Genomic DNA, 27,122 nt, shown 5'->3' with positions numbered 1-27,122 from the left:
TGGTCCATTTTCTTATGCATGAGTCAGTGGACCAATCAAATTCTTTATGTATATGGTTTATGCGTTATGCAAAAGTCTGTGCTCCCCGCTTAAGGCTGAAGCATAAACCAGGCATTATTTATTTCTTCGCAGTTGGCAAGCCTATCTGCCGACTGATTCCGACGCAAAGTAGGCGTGGTTTCCGATTTTTGCTCACCCATGTTATCCCATGTTATCCTTCCACGATGGGTTGTCAACAAATAGCAAGATTTGTATTCGCAGAACGGGCGATTTAGGATGATTAAAGAAACGGGAGAGTTGAATTGAGCTTAAACTGCGTCTCTTCTCTTTTATGTAAGCTCTACGCGAAGGAATAAACTGCCGAGACGCCGAAAGTATTGGAAGTAGCACGGGGCAAAAGTAAGAATCAAGCCCTCCTCTGTCTGAAACATAGACTTTGATGAATGTCTGAGAGTGACTACGATTCAGCAAACGAGTACACAAGCCTGATGGACGGTCACGTCGCGGAGTCTCGCCCGGATGATCTGATCCTGGACAATGAACGTCGGAAGGGCCGCTCTAGAAGTGCCAATGAAGAGGTAGTTTTTTTTTTTTTTTTTTTTTTTTTAAGAAAATGCTTAGTTTATTATTTCATTAAAGAATTTTATTAATTTTGATTTTCTTGTTAGCAGAAAGGTCTAAGAATCTTTTGTTAAAAATGTCAGAAAAAAATGCTTCAATCTTTACTTAATCCTTCTATAGCAAAGTGAATTTTTATATTAGGATATTTAAGATATTCAGGAAAGTAGAATTGTGGATCAAACCCTTTCCTTTCTGTTCATTTTTTATATAATCAATGTAACAAGATAAAGAGGAATAAATAATAAGTATTTTCTAGCAAGAGAGAGATACAAGATTATACAATGTAATACAGTGAATTGTTATATCACTGTTTGCTAATGTTAAACAAAGGCTGCTTTTTTTGTAGGAGACGCAGTTCAAGCTGATTCTACTTTTAATGAGTCTATAGTCAGAAGTCTTAATCTTAATTGGTAAAGTTGGCCAATCAGTGTTAGTCATACAAGTTGGCTATTGGTTTCAACTTTACTGATAAAACTTAGAACTACTGACTACTGACTCATTGTAGAATCAGCATCACACAAGTGTGCTTTTATTTTCATTATTCATTGAATACTAAGGATAGAACAACTTATGTGTCAACTGTTTTTTCTATAAGGAAAGCAACCAAAGATAAAATTATGTTATATTATGTCCAATTATTAGAAAGTTAGATATGTGTCATAATTTTTTCCCCTTTATTGTATGGGCACAATGCATAAACACTGTAAAATAAAGTCAGGAGTCACATTTGATTCATCTTACCAAAGGTGGATTAACTAAAAATTTTTTTATAATTTTATTTTTTTTTGTTGGCAAAGAGGTTTAAAATATTGTCATTAAAAATGTTTTTCCTCTATTGTAGGTAGAAAATGGGGTTTCTGATGTACACATTGAAACACCAGGCTCAGCCAGATCGAATAGACGGGGTGCATCTGGTAGCAATAATCAAAATAGACGGAGGCGCTATACAGAGGAGGAGGAAGAGGAAGAACTAAAGTACGGCGCAGCGCACGTGATCAAACTCTTTGTCCCTGTTTCACTGTGTATGCTGGTTGTGGTAGCCACTATTAGCTCAGTCAATTTCTACACGACCAAGGGAATGTACTTGTAAGTTTCACATTGACATATGTTCTTTGTAGCTGTACTAGTGTACATTTATTCAATGCAACGATAAAAACAAGCCTTATGTACTGCACTGTACATGATACTGATTTATCAGAACAAAACGATTTTTTAGAGTATACACTCCGTTTCATGAGGACAGCTCTGACACGAGTACTAAAGTCTGGCAAGCGTTTGCCAACTCGCTGATTCTCATGAGCGTCATTGTATTGATGACTGTGATACTTATCATCCTTTACAAATACAGATTTTACAAAGTCATACATGGCTGGCTGATTATAAGCTCCTTATTGTTACTTTCAATGTTTTCTGCTCTATATTGCGAGTAAGTATAAAGATATAAATTTTAAACACCTATCAATTTCTAATATTTCTACCAGTGTAGATTAATTTTAATCTCAATTTATGACCTTTTTATCTTCTTCTAATTTTAAGAATTAGAAAAAGTTGAACAGAGTAAATGAAATCAAAGACTAAAGTTAATTTACATTGGTGATAATAAGCTTCTGTATTCAACATATAAAAGAAGATTTATAATGTATTTGTATTTACAGGCAAATATTGAAAGCTTACAACATTCCAATGGATTTATTCACACTAGGTATAGGATTATGGAATTTTGGTGTAGTTGGAATGATTTGCATTCACTGGCAAGGGCCATTGCAACTTCAACAGGCGTATCTAATCTTTGTTTCCGCCTTGATGGCACTCGTTTTCATTAAATATTTACCTGAGTGGACAGCTTGGGTTGTTCTCGGTGTTATAAGTATTTGGGGTAAGATGGTTTTTAGTTTGAAACTTATATTATGCAAACAATGATAATCTTATATCCTTACTTGCATTACAGATTTGATTGCGGTTTTAATGCCAAAGGGTCCCTTAAGAATACTTGTCGAAACCGCGCAGGAACGAAACGAAGCTATTTTTCCTGCTCTAATATATTCTTCTACCATCTTATACTCATTTACTGTAACTTACGCTGGATATGTACAAGCAGCTACAATGGCGTCTAGAGACACCGCGACGTCTCCTATGCATGGTCAGACGGACAATCAAAATGATAATCAAGTATCAGGTGATACAGAAGGAGGTTTTTCTCCCGAATGGGTAGACACGCACGGTACGAATAAAACGTTAATGAAATTTTCAATAGAAAGAATTATGTTAATTATTAATTTAATCATTTAATGTAATCAAATTAAGCTCTATGGGGATTAATGTATTAAATTATACAATTTAATTTTTTTAAACATTGAAATTGAAATTTAAGATTCCTATTTTGTAACTTTTTAAATAAAAATGTCGATATCATTATATTTTTATTGCGTAAGTTTTATTTTATATATGTAATAAAAAATTACGCAATGATAACGTAATGACGTTGTAATCAACGTTGTCGATAAAGAGTTACAGAATAAATAATAAAAATTTAAATTTAAGTTAAAAAAAAACAAACAGGTCTTTTAAATAAAAAACTAATCTTGATTATAGATGAGCGTAGCACGAGGCGCGCCCAAGAGGTGCGCGAGAATTCGTCCGCGATAACAGAAAGCACAAGACAGCAAGACGATTGTTCGAGACGAGAGTCGCAACGATCAGTTACGGTCATGGAGGAGGAACGTGGAGTTAAACTAGGTCTTGGAGATTTTATATTTTACAGTGTCCTCGTCGGAAAGGCTTCCACTTATGGAGATTGGAACACCACGTTGGCCTGTTTCGTTGCTATTCTTATTGTACGTATTTTTAAATATGTTTATTGCAATCGATATATCAATAGAATTTTTTTAATCGATTGTTTTTTTACACAGGGCCTTTGTTTGACACTGCTATTGTTGGCTATATTCAAGAAACCGCTACCCGCGTTACCAATTTCTACCACGTTCGGTTTGACGTTTTATTTTGCTACCAGAGCAATTGTCGCGCCGTTTGCTGATAGTTTAGCGAGTGAGCAAGTGTTCATTTAAATTAAGGTATGACAAAGCATCCTATTAATTTAGTATAATTTATTTAAAAATCGAATGTCGAGGGGACGATAATCATTTATTTATCTATTTAGTATTTGCCGCATTGTCTTTAATCTTTACAGGATGGTAAAATCACAGTGATATTAAAACAATATCATATTTTGAGACAAGAAATACAATGAAATAATATAACAAATTATAACAAATAATAAATTTTAACAAATTTTATTTAAGGAAAAGGTGTAAGGTTTGAAAATAGACTGTCTTCTGAAGATTAATCTTCATATTTTTCGAGTTGATCTTTCTTTTAAACATAATTAGTTTTTTTTGTGAATTTTTATTGGATTGAACAAATCAAGACAAAAAGTACCTACACTTTTAGATGTTTATCAGAAAATCGTGTATCAAGTGTGTGTTATATGAATGTATGTATGTATGTACGTCATAAAATGCTCAGAGAGAAGGAAAATACTAATTAAAATTTTTAATATAGATAACGTAGAGAATCATCATTTAGGATGTAATTACTTAATATTTTTCTATGAGAAGCAAATTCACAAGAACGCCTCGTTGTAAAACCAGGCGGGTTACATTTCATCGCAGCAATATGTGATAATCAAGCGGGAAAATGCGCTGCATTATAACAATTTATTGTACTCCATTGTTACACTTATGGAACATATAGGTCTCATAGGTTCATGTATAAAAAAAGCGGATAATGATGGGATGATCGCAGTGAATCGTATGAAATACGCGAGGTAATGTCCGTTCGAATAAGTAATAACTGCCTCGTTATACACTTATCTGGATTAGTATTCGTAGTATGCACTGAACAGTGCCGTTGCTCTAGAGCGTCGAATTCGCTATCACTAATTATTAATTATTAGCCAGGATGAATCTGTGGGGTTTTCTTGAGTCCAGGTTACACACAGCCAAGGAATAAATACCTTTTTTTTTATCATACTATTCAAAAGCATTTTTATCGTACTTGTGGCGCTTAATGTTTTTTATATAGATTTTATTTTAACATACTAAATATAATAGTTTTCTTGAAGCTAAAAGTGTTACTTCTTTTCGTCACATCTTTAAACATTTGATAAGAATACAAGACCAAGTGTCCTGGCTATGTAACGAACAAGCAGTTTTTATCTCAAAGTTTTTTGCATGCCAATATAAGATGCTTTTCAATAAACTTTAATACTTTAATCATACAATCCGATCGATCTGATCAATTATTATCCATAGCAATGCAGTAATATCTTCCAAATCGATAATTATTGTGGATCAACTTTGGTTTAGTATTAATATTCAAATAAACGCTAACATCTGCATAACAACTCCAACTTTAACAGTTTTCTGTTAATTCCTTGCACTTTACACATTTATACTCACATACATGCACACATACACACAAGCAGACAGACAGTGGGTTTTAATAAATACATTATCGCTATTTCAGATACTTAAAGGCCACAGTACGAAAGAAAATTCATAGAAATACTCATTAATTTTTTTAATTTTTGAGAACAGTAAAATTTTATTTAAAATTGTGATTCTTTCCTCCTGTCCCCAAAAAAATAAAAAATGAATAATTTAAAATAGCAATAAAAGTACTTTTGCAACTTTTTATTTAATTTATATCTTAAGTTTGGAAAATATAAGAAAATATTGTTTTTTTTAATCTTTATATTTTTCTGAACACATATTTATATGAATTTCTTTTCTTATTTGGATCTCTAGAACATGTACCTGAAGTAGTGATAAAAGTTTTATCAACAGCCAGAGATAGATCCCGAAAGCGGAAGAACTTCAACAAAGATATGATATTTTCTTCGCTTGTAACACATTGCTATGATCACAAGCCGATAATTATTACGCTAATGGAAATTGGAGTCTTTTAATTCGCTAGTCGATTCGCTACTTCGGATCGCGCATATAAAATGCTGTTCAACGCACAAAATAAATACTCTTCAGCTATCGAATAAACTATGCGAAGTTATGGTCACCGTTGCTGACGAATTTGTTTTTTCGCCGCACCGTAATTTACAATCATGTACGTTTGAACTAGTAAAACGTAACTGGAATAATAATATTAACTACATGATTTGACTATATCGAAGGAAAGTACACTTCGTGAATTCTACTGGGAGATTCTATTGGAAAGACATTAGGAAAATATCTGTAAAAGAGAAAATAAATCGCTATGATGCGATATATTTTGTCTCGCTAGCTGCGGTCTTTCCTCTCTCATAAAGAATATATCACGTTGCTTTCCCATTATTGTCTCCGTGCGAATTTTCTAGCGAGCACGAGACAGTATCAGTAAAGAACGCTCATTTTCTACAAACCAGTCTTACGATCGCTAAGCTTCTGGAAGCATATATTTTTGTAACGACTACACAAAGCAGTATGAGTCACTTAACATTTGCAACTCAATTGCTGATAAATGTAATACTCTTATTGAAAATATCAATGAGCACGGAACATATGTTAGTCTTTCATTTTTATATGATTCTTCATAGAATTGATATGTAATTCAAAAATGTATTATATATGATAAATGTTACGAGACTCATTCTGTATAAACGTCGTTGCTACTCAATTCATCCAATATCTCTTTTGCTATAGCTACTGCATTTTTGTAAATAGAAAAGAAAATGACAAAAATATCATAAATAATAAACATTTATCATATTTCACTTACTTATTCAATTCTCTCACTCATTTTTCGGCATTCGAAAAGGTGAGAATTGCACGATAGTATCTTAGCTAGTTCCGTACTTGCCGCTCTCGAACATACCGCGCCTGAAAAACGGGCTGAACTCCAATAAAGATTGTTTGTTTATGTTGCTAAGATTGCCGTTGTATTTGTATAGGGGCTCGCAGTGCGGCAGTTCCGAGCAAACTTGAATTAATCGGCGAAGATATTCTTCGAGGCGTTTCCGACGTTGTCTCGCTACGACTTCATACTTTGGAAAGACTTGGCGTGGGGGGAATCGTATCGCAGCGACCTGTGATCAAAAAGTTTCTGTAAAACTGATTGTGTTGTGAATGCGTGCTTACATTTATGAAAATGGTCTGATCGTTTATGTATATACATACATGTATATATAACTTTGATCGATGAAAAAATCTAATTATTTCGAAACAAAAAATATATATTTTGTTTTGAAATAATTAGACTTTTCTATAGTTCAAAGTTTGTTTTAGAACGTTTATAATGCATGTCAAAGTTCAGAATAAAATTATGTAATATTTACGCATATATATGTATGCATGATTTGTATTTTATATAAGTATGTCCCGAGTTTTTAATCCTTTTCTATATTTTACATGGCACACAGAATGTATAAAAAGAATTTTATAATAAATTTAATTGTTTCAAATGAGCTTAATGATTTAAGTAAATTATGAGATACTTTTTAACAAGATCTCTTTCTTTACAATGGTAAAATAATTTTATTTGGAATTGTAAATAATTTATTTCTTCAAGATCTAAGTACATTACACTTGGATCTGATATCTTACATTACAGGGTTGATGTCAGTTCTCATATTTGTGCTATTTTTCTTAATTATTATGTAATGTAGCTATACAATAACGTACCTTACTACTATATTTCTGTCGCATCGATATGTACAACTCTCGAAATCTTCTGTATCTACGTAGTAGTGTCCAGCTGTCGTCCTGTGCCACAACTCGTACCTCGTATTCATAATGGCTGGATGCCCCGGCTCCGCGTATCACATATGATGGTACGCTGACGATCATGTTAATCACGCAGTCGTTGTCGTTCGCTATTAACGATGGCAGAGACCTTGTGATTGTCAAAGAATACGGACTACTCAAACGGTCGCCGCGATTCTGACTCTGTGCAAAGAACGTATGTTAAAGTTTTCTCGAGACTGGTTATCTAAAAAAATTTGTTCTTTGTCGCTGCGTTGAACTAGACTTTCTATCTCGCTTTAGCCAAAAACTTCAAAAATATATCTGTTTCAATTTAACTCTTCGTGATTCAATCGAGGCTTGGAGGCAAAATTTCAATTTTTATTTATTTTGCCTCAAATTCGAACACGTACAAAAAAGTGAAAGTTTCGAGTCATATTATAAAATCGTCTTTTTGAATACTGAAAGAATGTACCAGAATTTTTTCAGATTTTTTAAAGCCCAAAAACTATTTGAGAAATACAATGAGACATCAATATCCGATTGAATTAGAAAAAACGTTGAACCACGAAGGATTAAGTACACCAAATATACATAGTTCAGCCACAAAGAATAAAGCTTAAAACGAGATGGAAAAAATATTGATGATTTACCGTCAAATAAACTGTTGAATAACCCCGATTGGAGGATCTTTTAGACGCTAACGATTCTGACAAAGTCTCTTGATCGTTAGTATTAGGCCTGTTATTCCTGAAAAGTTGAGATCTGGTTTGCGCTACCGTTAATAGAGTGGCAGAACTATTATTTGTAGGTTCTATTACACTACAGTAAGCATTTGGTTCATTCTGTACATAGTCCTCGGTCTCGTTGATGAGTATATCACTATGGATATTGTCACCGTCGCATTGGAGCCGTCTCGTGGAATGATTTTTACGTTCATCCTCCAATAGAAACACTTCCAATTCGATCTGCTGTCTCTGCAGATCCTGTAGTATCATTATTTGTCGATTGAGATCCTCCTTCGATGGGGTACCGGTGTCCAAGCATCTCATAACCATCATCCGTTGACGTGCGATTCTTTGATTCAGCCTTTTCATTGCCGGATTTTGCTGTATCGGCGATTCCAACGTATCTTGGAGCATGTTTTCCGAAATAGTGGACACCGTGGGTGGTTGTACCTTTCCTTCGTCACTTACCAGCTCCATGGAAGCTTTATTCGCATTTGTCGTGCTTTTAGTTTCCATTTCGGATGAGCTGTCATTTCGATCTTCAGTTGCTGATTTATCCTTCATCAGATCGTTTATACATGTCGTGTTGACATCGAAGGCTATGCGAAGTTCTGGAGAATCAGCCGCTGCCGTGTGAAATGTTTCCACGGTATCGGAGCTCGGTATACTCTGCGGCAATAAATTCAAGTCTGAGGCGATCTGATGTTTCCTATTGTTCACTTCTTGAAAAGATGTGGTATTACAGCTGAAAGCCTCGTCGCAATCATTTGATGAACAGCCGTCTTCCAGAAATGCGGGCGTAGTACGTTTTAAATCCAACGATAAACTATGTTTACGCCGTTCGATTTCTTCAAGCTGTTCCTGCGTCCGCTTGGCCAGTAACAGTTTTTTCTCTGTTACTTCTTCATCTCCCAGCTAAAAGTCGTTAATGTAAAGAATTGTTTTACAGAACGTGTTAGTAATTTACGTATACATACTTCTGCCTTGAATATCTGCTTTTGCCTTTTCGCGATCTCCATCAGTTCCTCCTCCATTTTATCCACTTTACTCTGATGTTCATTTAGAGACTTCACCTTGCTCTGCAACTCGTTTTCCAAAGCGGCTAGCTCTTTTTTCTATTTACAAAAAAATTACATATTTAAAAAAAAAGCAGTCAAACGGGATTGAAAAATCCCGCTTAAGGCTCCTGTTCACTCACCACAGTCACTCACTATTATCTCAAATTGCGTGATGTCAGAAGTGGAGAAAACACGATAAAAATTTTTACAAATTATATTTTTGAATAGAAATTTTTTTTTTCAATAAAACAATTTACAATTGATAAAATATCTCTTAACTAAATTCTTATTTCGGGGAGAAATTAAATCATGTTTATATTTCTATATATTATTAATTTAATAGTTTATACAATAGCTATGAACATTTATATCATTTTTGGCTATGCATAATTCATTTCCAGATATATGTATGATGTAATCCACATCGTGGATATATATGGTGCTTTCCATTAGTGACAGAAGTCAATACAAATATTTATCTTTCTATCATTCCAGTAAATAATAAAAATAAAACAACTTGTGTCGATTTGTATCAATAACTGGAAAACACTCATGATTATTTATTAATTAATGAAACAAAAGAAAAGTTTTCAATATATTGGCTGGTTTAGCAGAGAAGCAGGTTTGCAATTGTTGTAAAATTCTTTAATACGATTGATTCTCACTTTTGATTCCTTATGGATGTAAATGTATAAATCATGTTCAAGAATTTGCTGCTTTCTTTGCTGAACGCTATTTTACAAGTCGATTCCATCGATTGTGTTGTTTTATTTTGAAACATAGTTCTATTTTTTTATTATTATAATGTATTTCGCAAAATTTTTTTTATTATGTATTTTCTCGTTTTTTTAATATCATAACCTGAGATAGTAGAGTAAATAAGAGCCTTAACTTCACTTACGTGATGATTCACTAATTCCCTGACACTCTCGATGCACTTTTCGTCGTTGAGACTAGACCAAGATTCGGGTAGACTGTCATCACTACCGGCACCGTTGTCTGTCTGAAATGCACATTCCGCTTCACTCACTCTCTACAAAATTGTACTAAAATTACTATAAAATAAGACGTCCGACCTTTTACATTCATACAAGATCTAGAATTCCGTTGTTTTATTTATTATAAAGAATTACTGCCGAAAGAAATGTTATATTGTCTGCGTAGATCAAATTATATGAATATAGTGCAAGTATGCATCGCGTCGTTTGCAATATGCGTGCATATTACAGATACGGACTCTCGAAGATTCCTCGCGAAGATTCCTTATAATCCTTACCTTTTCCCACCGAGGTTGACAAGTTTGTACACGTTCCTGACTGTTGACGAGCTCTTGCAATTGTCGATGCTTGGACTGCAATAATGTGCGCAGATAGGCGACTTCCCTACATATACTTTCTACCTGGTACCACACACACACACACCGATGCGTTAAAAAAACAAAAGAGATAATCAACAGAAGATGATTCAAAATTAAATAATAATTTACCATGATACATGTTGCATATGAACAAAAGATCAAATATTTATTATTACAAAATATCAGAATGACGAGGTAACGCCTGAAGATGAATAAAATGGAAATAAATATTTGTGCTTTTTTCAGAATGTACAAAATGTCTTTTAATGCTATATGACAATAGTAGAATAAAATATTTCCAACGATAGCATAAACATTAACGCACGTATATATGCTAAATCTAATCCTTGTGCACGCTTTTGACAAATAAATGTAAATATAAATAAACAAATTACAAAGTAAATAGAATGAATAAAGCGAATGTATCTTCGCAGTGCATTGCCTCAAAAAAATAATAAAAACGTTTCTTCATTCTAATAATTAATATTCGGAGTGGTGCATCATGCGGACGGATCCCGAGGTGCGGCAACAACGAGTTAATGAAAAATTGGGTTTGTTAATCGGGAGTGTTAATCGATCGAATGCATACTCTTAAAAATTATGTGAGAAACAGAGATAAAAAATTAGTGAGAGTGCGTGCAAATACTTCGTGGAGGATTAAACGCCAATTTTTGTATGAAAAATTTATTAAACAACAATAATATATATATCAGTATAACAATAATTAGTGCCTCTGTATCTTTATATCTCGCATAACAAACCCATAGACGTATCTCTATACAAACAAGCCCAAGATATGTACATACTTCACTCTTAACATTCTTACTAGATACTTAAAAATATAACATTCCAAGGAATGCCATCTGTCCGGCAATATCTCTTCAGCACTAGCACCTTTTCATGATCAGCAGCTTACTCATATACATCAACGCAATTTGTTAACATAAACCATTTGTAAATATTATTAATATGTTAAATATACGCAATATATTTGAAGATATTCTTGAGGCCGGCACAGGAATTAAGACAATCTCATGAATAGCGAACGCAAATCTCGTCGTAAATTACAACGAAGAGTGCTTTCCAGCAAGAGATACAGATGATACAGTGCAACACAGTGAATCATTACATCCTTATCATTTACTAATGCTAAGCAAAGATGAAATGATCACTGTATTACACTATATCTTTTGCTGAAAAGCACTAGAAAGCTTGCTATAGAGAAGTACACATACTGAAAGGCCTGAATCTAGACATCGATAGACAGTACTGTGTATCTTAATCACAAAAATTTTGGTCGAATTGTCGAAATGTCTTTTCGCAAACGGTCGTTTGCACATTCGGGACACTCGCAGATGTTCGTTCACGATTCGCGGCATCTCGCAATGACGCGTGAAGAGCGAAACTTTATTACGATGGACCGGGCTATCACATATTTAACGGACAAACGTGCGAGTAGATGATGATGTTGCCAGACAAGCAAATAAGGACACCGATAGCGACAAGGACGAGGTAGAATTGGTACTTAATCGAGATTACATTCAATTCCGGAGACGGAGGCGCGTCCGTGTCACTTACTTGCGTCATTTCGTCCCGTCGTTCTTGCTCCAGGACATGCCGTCTCGCGCGCAGCTCGCGTTGACGCGACTCCAGGACCGCAATAGCATCCGCCCATTCTTTCCACTGCGCTCCCCATTCGCGTTCTAATTCGCGTTGGGCTCCTTCTAGCGCTTCCCTTCTAGCAGTCCATCTTTCCTCGCGTTCTTCTTGTTCCCTCTGCAAAACATATATAGTTAGCTAAAATTCCGTTCAACGAGAAATGGTCTTCTAACTAGAATATTTCATTTACTTTAAAGTCTTCCTTTTCCTTCAGAAGCGCGGCCTTTTGTTGTTCCAACTCCTCGACCGCTCTGAGGTCTTCGCTTGAATTCAAGAGATTGTCACTAGAACAGGACGCGTGCAGATCGGAGACACTCCAACTTAAGAGCGACAACCTCGATAGATTGACAACCGTTGATTGCAGGTTACCGTTACCCGAGCCGCCTTCCTTGCGGAGTTTCGCTGCCTCAGCTGGATCGTTGTAGCGGAACATATTGTTCCTACCCAGGAGTATGATACATCCTTGCGATAATCGTGTCGGTTTGTCCACCTGGGCAGTATTGATCCAACAATGGGGTGAGAGTGGATGCAGCGTCGCCACGCCACTATCCAGCTCGACCGCGCAATGTTCCGGTTCCACATCCGCACCGGTCAATACAATATCCTGTTTGCAATACAACAAATATTTTTAATCGTCCTTTTATTAATTGGTACATAAAAATAATGCAACCTCTTAAAGTTTGATCTTTCATTTGAATCGATTAATATGGCTTGTTTTTTTTAGATAAACTTCTTGCACTATTCATCTTTTATTATCTTTTTTCTCTAACGAAAAAAATAGATAAATCGTGCAAAAATTTCAGCTGGAAAGAACAGGTTACACATTTTGGTTATATATAATTTCCATTTTTCTCTATGTAATCTTATGAATTTTATTATATTTATAATAATATTATTACCTGGACAACGGGAGCTTCCTCCGTGCCTACTAGTGTTTTCCCCTCCTTTAAGTGATACAATGTAACGCCGGTACTAAGCAAATCGTCATCGATACCGACTAGATGCGGCATTTCCGAATCGAGAACGACACCGACTCCGCTCTTTCGTAACCCCAGCGCTTTTTGTTCTTGCAGAATCTGTTGCGTTTCTCGCCACTTTTCAGTCCATTCTTCGGTTAATACCTTTTCTTGTTCTTGTTTCTCTTGGATTTGAGCCAACAGCACTTGCGGCGGTTTTTCCACGCTCTAACAATTAACAAATAAATAAATATTTTTTCTAAAACCACAATGAGAGAAAGAATGTGGAGGAAATGTGCCATGATACTTGCCATATTTTTGTCAATAAGAGACTTCAATTTTTCTATCTCCGCTCTGAGCTCTCTGATGAGTTTCACGTTTGCGTCTTCGTTGATAGTCGGCTTGTTAATAATGTTTTTCGCGCGATTAGCGTATCTAAGAGTGCTGAGAGTGTCGTTGTAATTGCATTCCGCCGGACTGATAGTCGCTATCATGATAGTCTTGGAATTGCCGCCCAGGGAATCTTTCAGCAACCACGTGAGCACGCTGTCGCGATAAGGGATAAACGTATTTCGTTTTGTGGTGGACGCATCACCGCTGGCAGAACTGAGTTCAGAGAGCGTGGATATCACAGTGCCTAAAGTTACCAACGACTTGTTAATGTGCGCGCCTTCCTTGAGTCGTTGACCCGTCGCTCCAGTCGCGTTCGCACGTTCACTAAAAAGGCAGAGACATTTTTTTTAGGAAACACTTCTCACGATGTTTTTATATTTTATTTTTCTATTCTTTTATTTTTGCGAACAAACTCAAAAATAACTCGACTTGCAATGCTTTTTTTTATTTTCGGAACTACCTTCCAGCCAAGTCGACAAGGTGCACTTTGGAAACAGTTTCCGATGGCATGTTGCCCTCCGAGAGGCCGGCTTGTACGAAGGTTATCGTAAAAATCGCGTGACTCCTGCTACTCACGTCGTTCATCTTTGTGCTGGCTGTGGTCCTGTGCGTATTACCTCTCACCATGCATTCCTAAAATAAAAATGATTCTTTTATTGCGACTGAAAGAGATACATACCATTATACATTTATTATTTATTATTATGCACAATATGTATCTTATATACCTACTTTTTTAATAAAATATTTTTATTTATATAGATACTAAAATAGCAATGTCAAAAATATATTTTACAAATTATGTGATAAGAGAGATTATATGTGTGATACAATAATATACATATAATGTACGTCCTGTTATAATTTTAAAATAATATATAATAAGCAGATAAGCGACAGGACTTTCTTTCTTGTCTTTCAGAGCTGACGATGAATCTATTGATCCCACTATTAAGTAAATTATAAATCTCTCTTTATGAAAAATAATTCAATTCTCTTTATGTTATATTTGCAAACTTGAATTATTCTTATAAACCCATGATCACACGTTTTCTGTGACTCTAAAATTAGAAAAATGTTTTAGTAATTCTGTGACATATTTTTCTAGTTTTTAAATTGTGTTAATGTTTTAGAATAATTTTGTTTTACAATTTTGTTCTATTCATGTAGACTACTTATCATATTATATTTATCCTAAATATTGTTATTCTTCAATTAGTATTATGTTCCAATTACGGGTTAAAATATACTTAATATTTATTCTTTTTATATGAGTTTTGTTACTTTGATTCTTTGAAATTAATTTATGTCATTTAATTAACATAAATTAAATAAGTCTTACAGATCCAAGTTAAGACGGATTTGGACGTTAGCTACAGAGATTCAAAACGTTTTCTTAAAGCTGGATGTATACTTAGCGAACAAACACTGAACGAACAACGATTGCGAATGTTTGGACATCCATATTTGTGTTTGTATTTCTGCAGTTTATTCCTTCTTTTGATTGCACGAAATACTAGCATTCGATCAGATTCGATGTTCGTTGTGTACATAGCGATTAAACTTTTGTAACATTTATGTAACAAATAACAACAAACTTTCGTGTTCACTGTTTATTCGGTTTGTTTGTTCGCTAAATATATACACAGCTTACCTGAATATCCGAATAATCATAGACGAGATGACATGATAGATCTTGGACATAAGGCCCTCCCGTGGGATGTTCTCGTACCCTCAGCGAATGAGATTGGCTTTGATCCAGTCTAAGCAGATCTCTTACTCTTTCGTTATAGATTTCTAGGAATGATACTTCCGTTCTATATGACGCCCCACTTTCCTTTCCTGCTGCCATTCTAGCGAAAAGCGTCTTGCAAATTCGTGGTATCAATCCCTGAGATTCCTACGATAATGATTTACACATAATAAATTACAAGAACAAAAAAAGGATTAATTGTAATACAATTGAATATATAATAGATGTACAAAATCATCAATATTATATTCTCTTATCAAAGGTAAAGAAAGTTTGATTAATTGTAGATTTTTTATTTATATACTTATTATTGCAAAATATATTAATTTAACCAAAATTAAGGAAAACAATAATTCATTAATTTTTTAAAATATTATAATATCAGAGTGAGATTTTATTTATGTTTCTCAAAAAAGCTGGTTTTATATTGTCCAATTAGTAATTATATCTACTCAATTATGTAAAAATTTCATATTCCATAGTAACTGTAAATTTTATTTCTTTTATTTATATTAATTTTCCTTTTCCTCATTTTTTTGCTTAAATTATATCTGAAAGAAATATCGACACAGAAATCTTTTTTCTGTAGAAAATGAGACTCTGAAAAAGGTATCTTTGTGAGAAATTAGATTATTGCATTACCGGCGTGCCCATCATCGTAAAGGTCTTCCCGGATCCTGTCTGGCCATAGGCAAAAACGCAGGCATTGTAGCCCTCGAAGGCACTTTCTATTACGTCCGTACCAAGATCGTAGAAAACCTGGAGGAAAAGACGATTGGATTAAGGTCTTTCCCTATCATTCGATAATACGAGCGGCGTCTCGCTTTAATAACGCGCGGAAGCGAAACAAATTTTATTAGTCTCACTGTTACCCCTCAACGAAGCGTGCTACGCGTTTTACATAATAGCACCTAATTAGGTCATAGTAACGTTGACTTTAACGATTATACCGTAGCGATGATCCTGTATTGTGTCCCGCTTAATAAAGATTGTTCTGTTTGATTATGCTTTGACAGCCCTCTTTCATTCATTACAAATGTTCCTTGGAAATACTAATCGGCTCTAAAGCTTCTGTCACAACATTACAATAGACAGTTACTGATTATATCATCAGGAAGATCAATTATTGCTACAATTACCGCGCTCGATACACTTTCTCCTTTTCGCTCACAAGCTCTTTCGTTAAATTTATTTCCGTGTCTAATTCGATATCGGTTTATCATTAAGCTAATTATAACTCTGTAAACATAAAACGACTTCGATTTCGTCTTTCCGTATACGGTAGCGTTATCATGAACGTTTCACTCTTTTCAAGGTCGACAGCTTCGTCATCGATCGCGAAATCTCGAGGGAATAATTTTTACTTTAGTCTTCGTTTCGTTCTGCCGTGGAAAAAAATATTGATATGTACCTCTTCTTGGGACGCATAGTTTTCGTCGTTTGAATCGAAGGACCAGTAGGAGTGATCGAACGTGAAGTCTTTGTACTTCCCACGGTCGATATCTCTGCAGCTATCCGGTGTCTATAAACAGTAAATAATAATTGTTATTTCAATGTATGTTTCGCTTTATCGCCATCATTAGTGCTAAAGTTCAATTATTATTAGTCGAGTCCGATTTATATGAATGAATGGATATAATAGAAACTAATGAAGATGAAAAATGAATATAAACTGTTTATATAATTGTCTATTATATTTAAAAATTATATTATCTATATATTTTACTACTATATTATATTTACTACTATCATAATATTTTTATAGCACTTTTGGAGTTTCTTGGTACTTGTAAAGTAAAAATATAAAATCTTTAAAAAGGTTATTTCTATAAAAATCCCGAAACATTTTCCGATAAATATTATATTTGATTTCTTGAAACAATAAAGTTTCCTGAGGATTTTTACATTTTCCAGGTTTTCCAAACAGAAAGTACATACGAGTACTTTTTATTTTTTATAAATTTAACTTTTTTTCGAATTAAATTCTCTTTGATATTTTCTTTGTTTTCATCGGAAAGCTACTGACTGAATCGTTTGACTCGTGTATATTTACGTGATGTTGCTATATACGATAATTATATAAAATGTGTATTGTTCATGTTGGATTCTACGTAACTGATTAAAGCATCGCTGGGAACATCGTGCTGCATTATGCAAGAAAGCGAATGAGAAGTAATTAAAAAAATATAAGACTAGAATGATTTTTAGGCCAATCTCGCTTTTACAATTTCGCGTGCACTTTATATATCGAGTCCGCAAACACGCTAGCGGTCAGAAGGCAGCATATTAATTTACATATTCGCATGCGAATATGTTCGCGAAAATTTCTAAACTCCGTCGCAGTACATAGTTCGAAGCGAAGTTCAAAGTCTCGTCCATTAATTCACTCTCAGTAAATCTCAGTCCGCTTAGTATTCCATATTTGAGATGTTTCCAAATTTATCAAACTGTCCAAGCTACAGTGAAAAACCTATATAATAAAAAAAAATATTTCGTCAGAAATCAATTGTACTAAAGTAACAATATTATTTTACGAGCAGCTCGACAATTCAATCAACTTAACTTCTTAAAATCAAATAATGCTCTTAATCTCAGTTCAACTAACTCCTCATTTCTCTCTCTCTCTCTCTCTCTCCCTCTCTCTCTCTCTCTCTCTCTCTCCTTAAGAATTAGAAAAAGATGAAGAGTAAAAGTTGAATCGAGATTAAAGTTAATCTACATAAGTGCGTTTTGCACCTTTGGACAAGGCTGCACTTAACTCGTGTTCGCCAGAGATCTTTTTGCCGGACGATCGCTCTACGGGATTGGCCTTCTCTTTTGTGAGAGAGAGAGAGAGAGAGAGAGAGAGAGAGAGAGAGAGAGAGAGAGAGATCGTCCGGATAAGGTTTAATTGAATGCGGATAAAACATAGATTATACAACACGGCGCGGCCGCGGCAATTGCACTCGATTGCGTAGCCGCAATCGTCGAATAACGAGTTGCCGGTTGCTGCGGTCCAACCGCGATTTTCGCACTTTCTCCTCAACGCATGCTTTGTTACCTTTTAACTCGGAGATTCACACAGATAATTATAGACAGAGACGTACAATCGAGACACTTTCTGTTTTGTTAAGTAATGGTTTATTTTTGTAAAATCAAGGATAATTTAGAAATAATTATGTTTTCATAACACTGTTACTCTCTCATTGTTTGTTTTACAAAGCATTGTAAAATAAATAATTTGAAGGCAAATTGAAGTTTTCATTGTCAGAGGAGATTGAGCGACGCAATTTTCTAAATTTATTTATTTTTCAAAAAGTCATTTTTTCCAGGCTCTTTTTTAATTATCTGCAATATTTTGCCTAACTCAAGTAATTGAGTTAGGCGAAATGTTATCAAAGTGATTTGTTTGAAAAAAAAAAACATATAAACATGATGTGCATTAGCTTTCGTTTTGATAAGCTGGATTTGTCGGTCAAAAGTTCAATTAATAATTATAGCTCAGAAATTCATAAAAGTTATTCAGGCAGAAATTATGACACTAAATTTACGAGGCATCGACCGATCGTAGCACAAAAGAGCAGATCATCTACGTCTTGACTTCCGGTTTAGAAATTCTTTAGAAAGTTTATTTAAAGCCATTACTTCTCGGTACTTTGCGGTACCACGAAGTGTGTTGTTACACGCTCAAGCTACCGTATAACCAAGAATATTACTATACATTAATAGAACTAATAATAAAATCAATTTTGTACAAATGTTTTTTATAACAAGTGCTTAGTATTTTATTGAAAAAAATGGATGCTATATGCAAGATATTTTCTTGATACCTTCAAATTAATTAACATAAAATTAACGTAAAGCTATTGAAAATATGATATCGAAACTTCCTTGTGATATCACAGTCTGTTATATCGAATGAAAATTTGATCGTAACTCGAGACATCGAACTTGCGATCCACCCACCGCTTAACTTGGTTTTACTGGTGCTTTAGAGTGGGTATATGACAACAGACTCGTGATGTAATCACGGCTTACATCATAAACAAGACCTTCAGTTTATGAACAGACAGCCAAATCGCAAATATGCAACAACAACCACTTTTAGCATCGAAGATGCGTCTCTTGGAAAATGTTGACATCCGCCTACGTATTCTAACCAGCTATCTATAACTTGAGCTCGTAATAACCAGCACAATAATATATATTCAATAATGTAAATAAACATCAACAGTAGGTATCTTGACATTTAATATATAATATCTCAATTTTGTATAAAGCGTGAGATGTTTATTTGTAAGTAAATTCCTTTTTAAACTGAATAATGAATAATTCTATTGCTATTTATAATCTTGAAACATAAGGAGTAAAAAGTTCTTCGTTTAAAACAGATTATTATTCAAAGATTGTCTCACCGTTAATTTTCGCTCGTTAAATTAGACAAGAACAAATCTAGAAGGTCACAATCATCAAAATTTGAAGCTTGTATTATACAAAGAAATTTAACGTATCAACAAAACATCGAATAAGAAAATAAAGAAATGTGTAAAGTTCCTTGAAGTTTTTATCAACATAGAATAAATGTAAAAGATCAATATTATAAATATATCTCACTAACAAGAAAAAGAAAAAAAGAAAAAAGTACTGAAAAAAAGTATTTAGTAATTATAACTGTAATTACCATAATAATAACATATTACCGTAATTATGGTTATTACTGCTATAAGTAATATAATAACTATATTTATGGTTTTATTAATAAAGATATGCGTATATTTATTAATATACCGAAAATGGCTATAAATTATAGTTTAATTATAATCTTTGCAGCCATTTTTACGGTGATAATAACTATAATTTGTAGTCATTTTCGGTATCAACTATATATATTTGTTAATAGAATTATATGTACAGTTATTATTATTAGCATTATAGTAATAATAATCCTAATTACAGTAACATATAATTATAATAATAAATATCAAAAACTTTTCTCTCAGAGTGAGTAACAATTAATTTTAGACTTTCCAAATTTTAGACTTTTCCACCCTTCATGTATACGCATTGCTTTTTGTTCCCTCTGGAACATCCTACGTAGCGAATTCGTATTCTTGTGAAACAAGATCGAAACCGGCTCCAAAACCAGACAATTTGCACGTGAAAATCGTCCATGCGAGAGCAGTTGACCTCGATTGATAATCATACTTGGAATTTACCGTCGCTTTTGTGCAGCTGCTTGGATCAGCTGCTGATTAACAATGACAACAACCATAATGAAATCCAACCAGATTTAATTATTATTATATAACTGTTATATGTTATACAGTTAAAAAAATTCAAAGAAATAATTAGCTTTTTGTTTCCTCGATATGATTTAACTGAATTAACTGAAAAATATATAGATTTAAAAATATTTGAAAGACTTAATTTCAAATTACTTAAAATTATGACGCGATAAAATGTTTTTGTGGGGCGTCGAAAATTGTATTTAACAGAAAAGATTTAGAACGAATTTACGAGACCGCTTTTCTTTTAGGAAACACAATCGACATAAATATCGTTCTATTTTTATGATTTATTGAATGCCAAGAAGGATAGGTTTGTGACGATTGTGTCTCCTAAAAAGAAAACAGCTTTAGTATTAAATTCCTTAAAACTGTGACGTGATAAAACATGAATTCTGGGAGCTTTAAAATCGTATTGAATAGAAAAAATTGAGTTATACCAAAACGCCGTTTCTTTTGTAATCTCCGGCATGAAAAGAGCTATAAAAAAAAATAGGTAGGTAATATTCTACAAGCAGGATAATGTATTGTCCATTGCGTACTGCATCGTCCATCATTACGTTAAAAAAAAATCGTTATATTAATTACGTAAGTCTCAGTTTTATGATTTTTGTATTGGCTGAAGACGGCAATAATGACTTTCGAGTAACATAGTGTTACGACAATTCACTCTCTTTTTTGGAGTGAAATCTCACTCTAAAGAGTGAAAATTGAGCCTTAAAAGAACAGCTCAGTTTTCGATCTTTAAGAGTGATATTTCATTCTTTAAAGTGAGATTCACTCTGAAAGTTTTAAAGAGTATTTAAAGGCGTCACATGGAAATGATAAAAAGCAGACGTGACCCCATATATTTCGACCATATATAAGGGCGGATGGAAGTGACGCGTTGCGAAAAATGGCTTACCTTGGTGTTGAAGATCCGCGTCCTCTTGCCGTTCATCTGTACGATCAGCTTCTCGTTCATCGCTACCTCTCTGTAAAGCAACAAGCACGTCGTTATCCTGGCCCTCGACCTCTCCCGTTACGACAGACATTACGGAGACCGAATTCGGAAATCGACGAGACGCGCGCAACCGTTGGTTGGGTCCGTAATGCACACCAGTCGATACCGCGATGACACAATTGTGTCATGTACTGTCAATAGCGTTCGACAACGACGGCTTTGAATTGGAGTTGCTGTCACTTCTCAAACCTTTTTACTTTACAGGCGACAAAATAATTGAATTCGTCGCGTTTCAAAGAGGATACTCCGAATTCCTCATTTTCTCAGAAAAAAAAAAAACAAATAATCTGATATTAATATAACTCTCTATAAAATGTATTTCATTATCATTAAATATTAAATACGTATTACTACTCAATATTATCTATTCTTTATAAAGAAAATGGAATCAATACTCAGCGCATCGAGATCAAGTTCTTGCGCCAGCATAAAATATATATATATATAGCAAATTTGCAAAAAAGAACCGTGCAGCGTATCTTTTTTCGGAGTAATAGGTTTCTTCTTGATCACTTACGTTAATTGGGACTCTTAATTGAGACCGTCTCATCGAACAAAATGTTTTTTAAAATTTTAAAGCGTGGTTTGAAGTAAGATGGTTCAAGATTTGCTCCTCCAATCTTTACTTAAACGACTGAATTAAAATGGCAACGGAGGATCAATATAAATGAAAAATTAAGATAAAATCAATGAGGGTATCTTCTCGCGAATAAAGATATTTGTATAAGTGTTTGAGAAATGGATTTGTAACTAATGCCCAAAATTTCTTCTAGATAACCTTTATCTAGGAGGTACTATATTTCCCAAAATATATAATGGGGAGAGATATCTCTTGGATAAAGTTATCCGTAACTTATCTGAAAGTGAAGCAATTGGACACGATAAGATGGAGTAAAAGAGATAAAGTAAAAATTTATTCAACCGTAAGTGAATCATTGGTCTTTAGACTTTTTGCGTTTGATTTTCTGCAGCACAGAATGTGCGGGGAGATTGAATCATCCTAACGATGACGAATCCGTTCTCCAATGATTTCAAAGGTATTCATCGCGCGCATGCATCATCCTTTGTATTCAATAATATTGCGTGATTCCAGCGGCGATTAATGTCCACGTCAATGATCAATAACGCTGTACTATGAAGAAACATCATCCACGAGATGTTATTGACCGCAAAATAATTACGTAATAATACTGGCAGCAATCGAATAGCAAGGAGATCATAGGATGCGTGCAAGGGACGTTGGAGAAACTGGAGCATTCCTGGAATATTTTCGAGGACGTCACTTTCAAGGTAAATTCGGATGCGCATTGGATGCGCCCTAATGTCGTCGTCCAAATATACTTGACGTCATTTAACGTACCGCACGCACATTTGTCCTTAAAGAAATTTAATAGAAAACAGTAATTCATTTACTCATATTAAAAATACTATTGTTCAGTGATTTTTTACTCTAAATAAATAATGTCCAATAAATATTCAATAATGAAAATTACATATATTTTGAACATTAAAAGAACTAAATAATAGTGTTTTTAACATTCAAAATAAACTTTTCAATTTAAAAAAATACTGGAAATTATTTGTATTCTGAATAATAAAAACATTGAACGTCAATTTTTTTACTACTCAAAACAAGTAATTTCTATCTAATCTAATATACTGAAAGTTACTTATTTTGAATATTAAAGTATCGAACAGCAGCGTTTTTATTCAAAATAAGTATAATTTCCGGTATTAAATTGGCCAGTATTAAATTGAATAAGAAATTACGTATACTGAGTATTAAATTGGCCAACGTTAAATTGATTACTGTAAGGGCGGGATTTGTATTAAGGCTCTGATCGATCAGCGCGCTCATTAGGCTCGCGTGAATCTCAGGTAAATTTGCGCGCGTACCTGGACACACGCGTCGGCGTGTCCAGCGGAATTCGGAGCAATCGGACTGGCAGCGAACCGAAGAGAAAGAGAATGAAAACGGGATATTGTCGCAATCGCGCACCGCAACGCTGACGGACATATTCCTAGCGTCGTAATTGTGGAGAGAATTGCTCGATGCTAGTAAGAAGCAGCACGATGACACGTTACGGTCGTAATAACTGACGGCAAAAAAAAGCTACTCTCGTCGATTTTACGTCGCAAGACGGGAGACGTGGCGAGTTGTTCCGGTCACCAGTTGCACGACACACACACGCACCTCTTGTTGAAGGGTCGAACCCTCACGGCCACCTTCACCGATGCCATGGTCTCGCGGGAAGGAGCGCATCGGGCTCGAGACGAGGGAACGCGAGATGTGATCAACGCCACCGTCGTTTCTCCGCCGCAGCGACGGAGACGTGAAGGTGGTTTTTTTTGTTCGACGCGCAAAGTAGCGCAGCGCGTGCGGCGTCGCGTGGCCTATGGAAGACGCTGGCGTCCTCGTCGAGCCTCGAGCGCGCCCGGCAGCAGCGACATCGTCGACCCTCTTCCTCACACGCTCGTGACTCACGGACGACCGCGAGCGACTGCGAGTGCAACTGCTCTCTCTGCCCGACTGACTGCGTCGAACCACAGTCGAACCGACCGGAGCGAGCGGAGCGAGCGAGTCGAACGAGGACGTGCGCGCATGCGTGATATTCTCGCGTACCTAGGTCGCGAACGTCCGACAGGGCGAACCGTGGAAGATTCAAATTAATATTGAAATAAAGAGAAATTCATTAAAACAGCAGCAGTATGTCAAGGAAAATGCAATATACGTCACTAAATACGTAGTAAAAGGTATTTTATGTTTGTGTCAGAAACGGTCCATGTGAGTCCTTATTAAAATTTTTCACTCATGTTATTTTAATACTAAGCGATATTAAATGTCTATTTAAACGTTCAAATAATAATCACATTTTATTAAATTAACACTCGGATATGCTAGAAATTTTTAACACAAAAATTTTAATTGATTTAAACACAAACAAAATATATTTACTGTGATAAAAATAAAGAAGTAGGGAAGTGTGTCTTAATCTGGTTCCTTTTTAGAAACTTATGAATATCTCAATAATTTCTATTATTACATTAAGAAAAAGGTATTTAAAAATATGTTTGTAGGATACAATGTTTATTTCATTGAAATAAATCCTTATATTTAAGTAAAATAAAATTTTATTCTCTATAAATAAACCATCTTTTATCTTTATAGAAAAATAAAATAGATAAAATATCCATTTTTTACAATTAATAAGACAAATGTCACAAGTTATAAATAAAAAATCACAAGTAACATTTGCTTCTGAATATTTTTACTTTTTCTTAGTATATTCAGTTCAACATGTTCTCTATGAATTTTCTAGATATATAATTCCAGAAAGCAATATGGTCACCCTAGATACATCGTGATAAAACCTTGAATTCAATATTGGTATTAATGTATCTATCAGATAAAACGTTAAGTTCGATATCGATATCAGCACACCAGAATTCTCAGCGATTGCCCTAAGGAGAGAGTACTTAAATAGAAAAATCTACCGTTGATCGGGAACGTTCCTCAAAAGATCCACGGTTTTCCTTGAAACATCTTTGCGCATTCGCGACACAATGACGTCATCGGTGGTCGTTAGCACAGGCACAAGCGGAGAAGGCCGAGCCGTGCCACCCACGTCAGCGATCGCCGAATCGAATCGCTTTGCGGTTTTTCAAGCGCATAACGGCGGTCGCGGCGAGAATTCGCGTCATCGTCTTGTTGCCAAGCCCCAGGGAGGCAAAGCGAGCAGCGCAACTACCTGCTGACTTCTAAATAAAAAGTTGCAATGTGGTGCGAATGTCAGAGCGGAGTAAAAAATTTAAATCTCTTTGAAAGAATTAAGTTATTACAGGCCGTGTATAAATTACTATGAAAGTTAAAGAAACTTCTTTTTCATCTCAAGAGAGTAAAATAAACTTAATTCTTTATATAGAATCAGTTTATTACTCTTGAGATGAAAAAGGAAGAATTTGCTTTATATAGTTTATTAGTGTTTCAAACTGATTGGATTCAAGGTTATTGTTTTAAACCTTCAAAATTTGTCTGTAATACTAAAATCAGTTCTTTTATAAGAAATTTAGATGAAAACATTTATCTGAATAGAAAAGTATCTACGTTTCTTATTCACTAGAAAGGATCAAACAAATAAATTACTATGAAAATAGAGAAAGTGACAAAAACCAAAATGTATAAAGGATATTTAATTATTGATTAATTAAAAAATTATAAAATCTTTCTCTTATTTTTTATAAAACATATATATATTGATGAAAAAACAGAAACGATCAATAATGACCGCTCCTATATACAGAAAAGTATCGTTCTATTGCTAGAAAAAATGATTCATCGATTTATTTTCTTTCTTTTAAGTAACGGTTGTCTTTAATAAAGAATATTTTCTTCAGTAATGATAGATTAGGAGCATGAAAGTCAACGCTGAATGTTTTATGCGTAAACGATATATTGCGTATATATACAATATGTATTTTCCTGTGTAAATATATTTATCTTAGCAAAAAGACAAACAGTAAATTACTTGAAGAATTACATTAAATACGTGTTCATACATAGCGATCTGTAACCAATTGAATTGACATGCGTTTGTACACCGCACAAGTTGCAGATTCGTTTAAGCACAGCGCACTTCCGGAAGACTAAATACGGTCGCGGGATAATGATGATGGCTGCTTCGGTCCTGCCATTGACCGCGTAATATCGCTTATGCTAATATAGACACGCGTGCAGAAAGGAGTCAGACGAATCCCAACAATGGTGTCTAACAAAGGCGCTCGAAAGTCGGAGAACATAGATATAATATCAGAAGAACTTGTTTATTTATCGCAGAAAAGAAACGGAAGACGCCATCTTCCAAATCATTATACAATAATGTCATAATAATTCTTTCTTCGTATATTCTGGACTTACACATTATTCCTGAACTACTGATATCATTGTAAAAAAATTTTATATATTACATATCTCAAGAAAACGTATTTAAAATTATGGAATATAAAGAAATGCTTTTCAAAGAAAGAAACTTCTTTGTTTTCAAGAATAACTATAAAAGTATTATATGCAAAACTTTATTGCTTTTGTATTCATTCTTTTCATAAACTGTAATTATATTTTTAATAAAAATGGCGTAATTAATCTAGCCGATTATATATAATATATTCATCAGCAGTATCTAATACATACATGTACAGAATATTTTAAACACTCCGGATGTTCTTCCGGTTCTTCATATGTATCTAATGTAAGACAAATTTAACGTCGTTCTTCTTCGACAGTAAATTTCTAGGAAGAGGGCCACTTGGACCTTTCTCCGAACTCTTCCTTTTACAAAAAAAAAAAGCAGGTGCGGCAAGGATAATTTTAAGATATTTTTAAACAATCTGAATACATAAAATGCTTTGAAAATTCATAAAAATTTTGTTAAAATTAATAATCAATATTTTTTAATATCTTAAGCATTCCTTTATTTGAATTTATATATTTAAATTTGTATTAAAAATTTTTTTATTTATAATTAATATTTTTTAATATCATTTATGATGTACACAATATTATATATATATATATATATATATATATATATATAAAAAAACA

At 34.2% G+C, this 27,122-nt stretch overlaps 2 protein-coding genes across 4 annotated transcripts; one reads left to right on the top strand and one right to left on the bottom strand.

Moving 5' to 3' along the window:
• Positions 1–183: 183 nt before the first annotated feature.
• On the top strand, positions 184–6,636 carry Psn (presenilin). 3 transcript variants are annotated; one of them, XM_018547225.1, is made up of 8 exons: positions 184–578; positions 1,463–1,707; positions 1,838–2,047; positions 2,277–2,497; positions 2,570–2,842; positions 3,214–3,455; positions 3,531–3,692; positions 6,563–6,636. In XM_018547225.1, the coding sequence occupies exons 1-7, from the start codon at positions 444–446 to the stop codon at positions 3,684–3,686; spliced, it is 1,482 nt and encodes a 493-aa protein (XP_018402727.1). In that variant the 5' UTR covers positions 184–443; the 3' UTR covers positions 3,687–3,692; positions 6,563–6,636. The 3 variants fall into 3 exon arrangements, with proteins under 3 accessions (XP_018402727.1, XP_018402728.1, XP_018402726.1); XM_018547226.1 differs by lacking the exon at positions 6,563–6,636 and adding an exon at positions 3,809–3,858; XM_018547224.1 differs by lacking the exon at positions 6,563–6,636 and having other exon boundaries at positions 3,531–3,747.
• Positions 6,282–23,764, bottom strand: Klp98A (kinesin-like protein 98A). The gene is made up of 16 exons (XM_018547223.1): positions 23,718–23,764; positions 21,425–21,494; positions 16,668–16,778; positions 15,899–16,015; positions 15,158–15,403; positions 13,964–14,136; positions 13,422–13,827; positions 13,054–13,338; positions 12,345–12,758; positions 12,074–12,271; positions 10,415–10,537; positions 10,040–10,141; positions 9,058–9,195; positions 8,006–8,995; positions 7,293–7,556; positions 6,282–6,697 (listed from the first exon to the last, which is right to left on the bottom strand). Exons 1-16 carry the CDS (start codon positions 23,762–23,764, stop codon positions 6,452–6,454), a joined length of 3,930 nt encoding a protein of 1,309 aa, XP_018402725.1. The 3' UTR covers positions 6,282–6,451.
• Between the last annotated feature and the right edge of the window lie 3,358 nt (positions 23,765–27,122).

The sequence above is a fragment of the Cyphomyrmex costatus genome, unplaced genomic scaffold (genome assembly GCF_001594065.2).
Source record: "Cyphomyrmex costatus isolate MS0001 unplaced genomic scaffold, Ccosl1.0 scaffold61, whole genome shotgun sequence".
NCBI classification, from domain to species: domain Eukaryota; kingdom Metazoa; phylum Arthropoda; class Insecta; order Hymenoptera; family Formicidae; genus Cyphomyrmex; species Cyphomyrmex costatus.
Note: the sequence above shows the minus strand (reverse complement) of the source record. Positions and strands in the feature narration are given on the sequence as shown.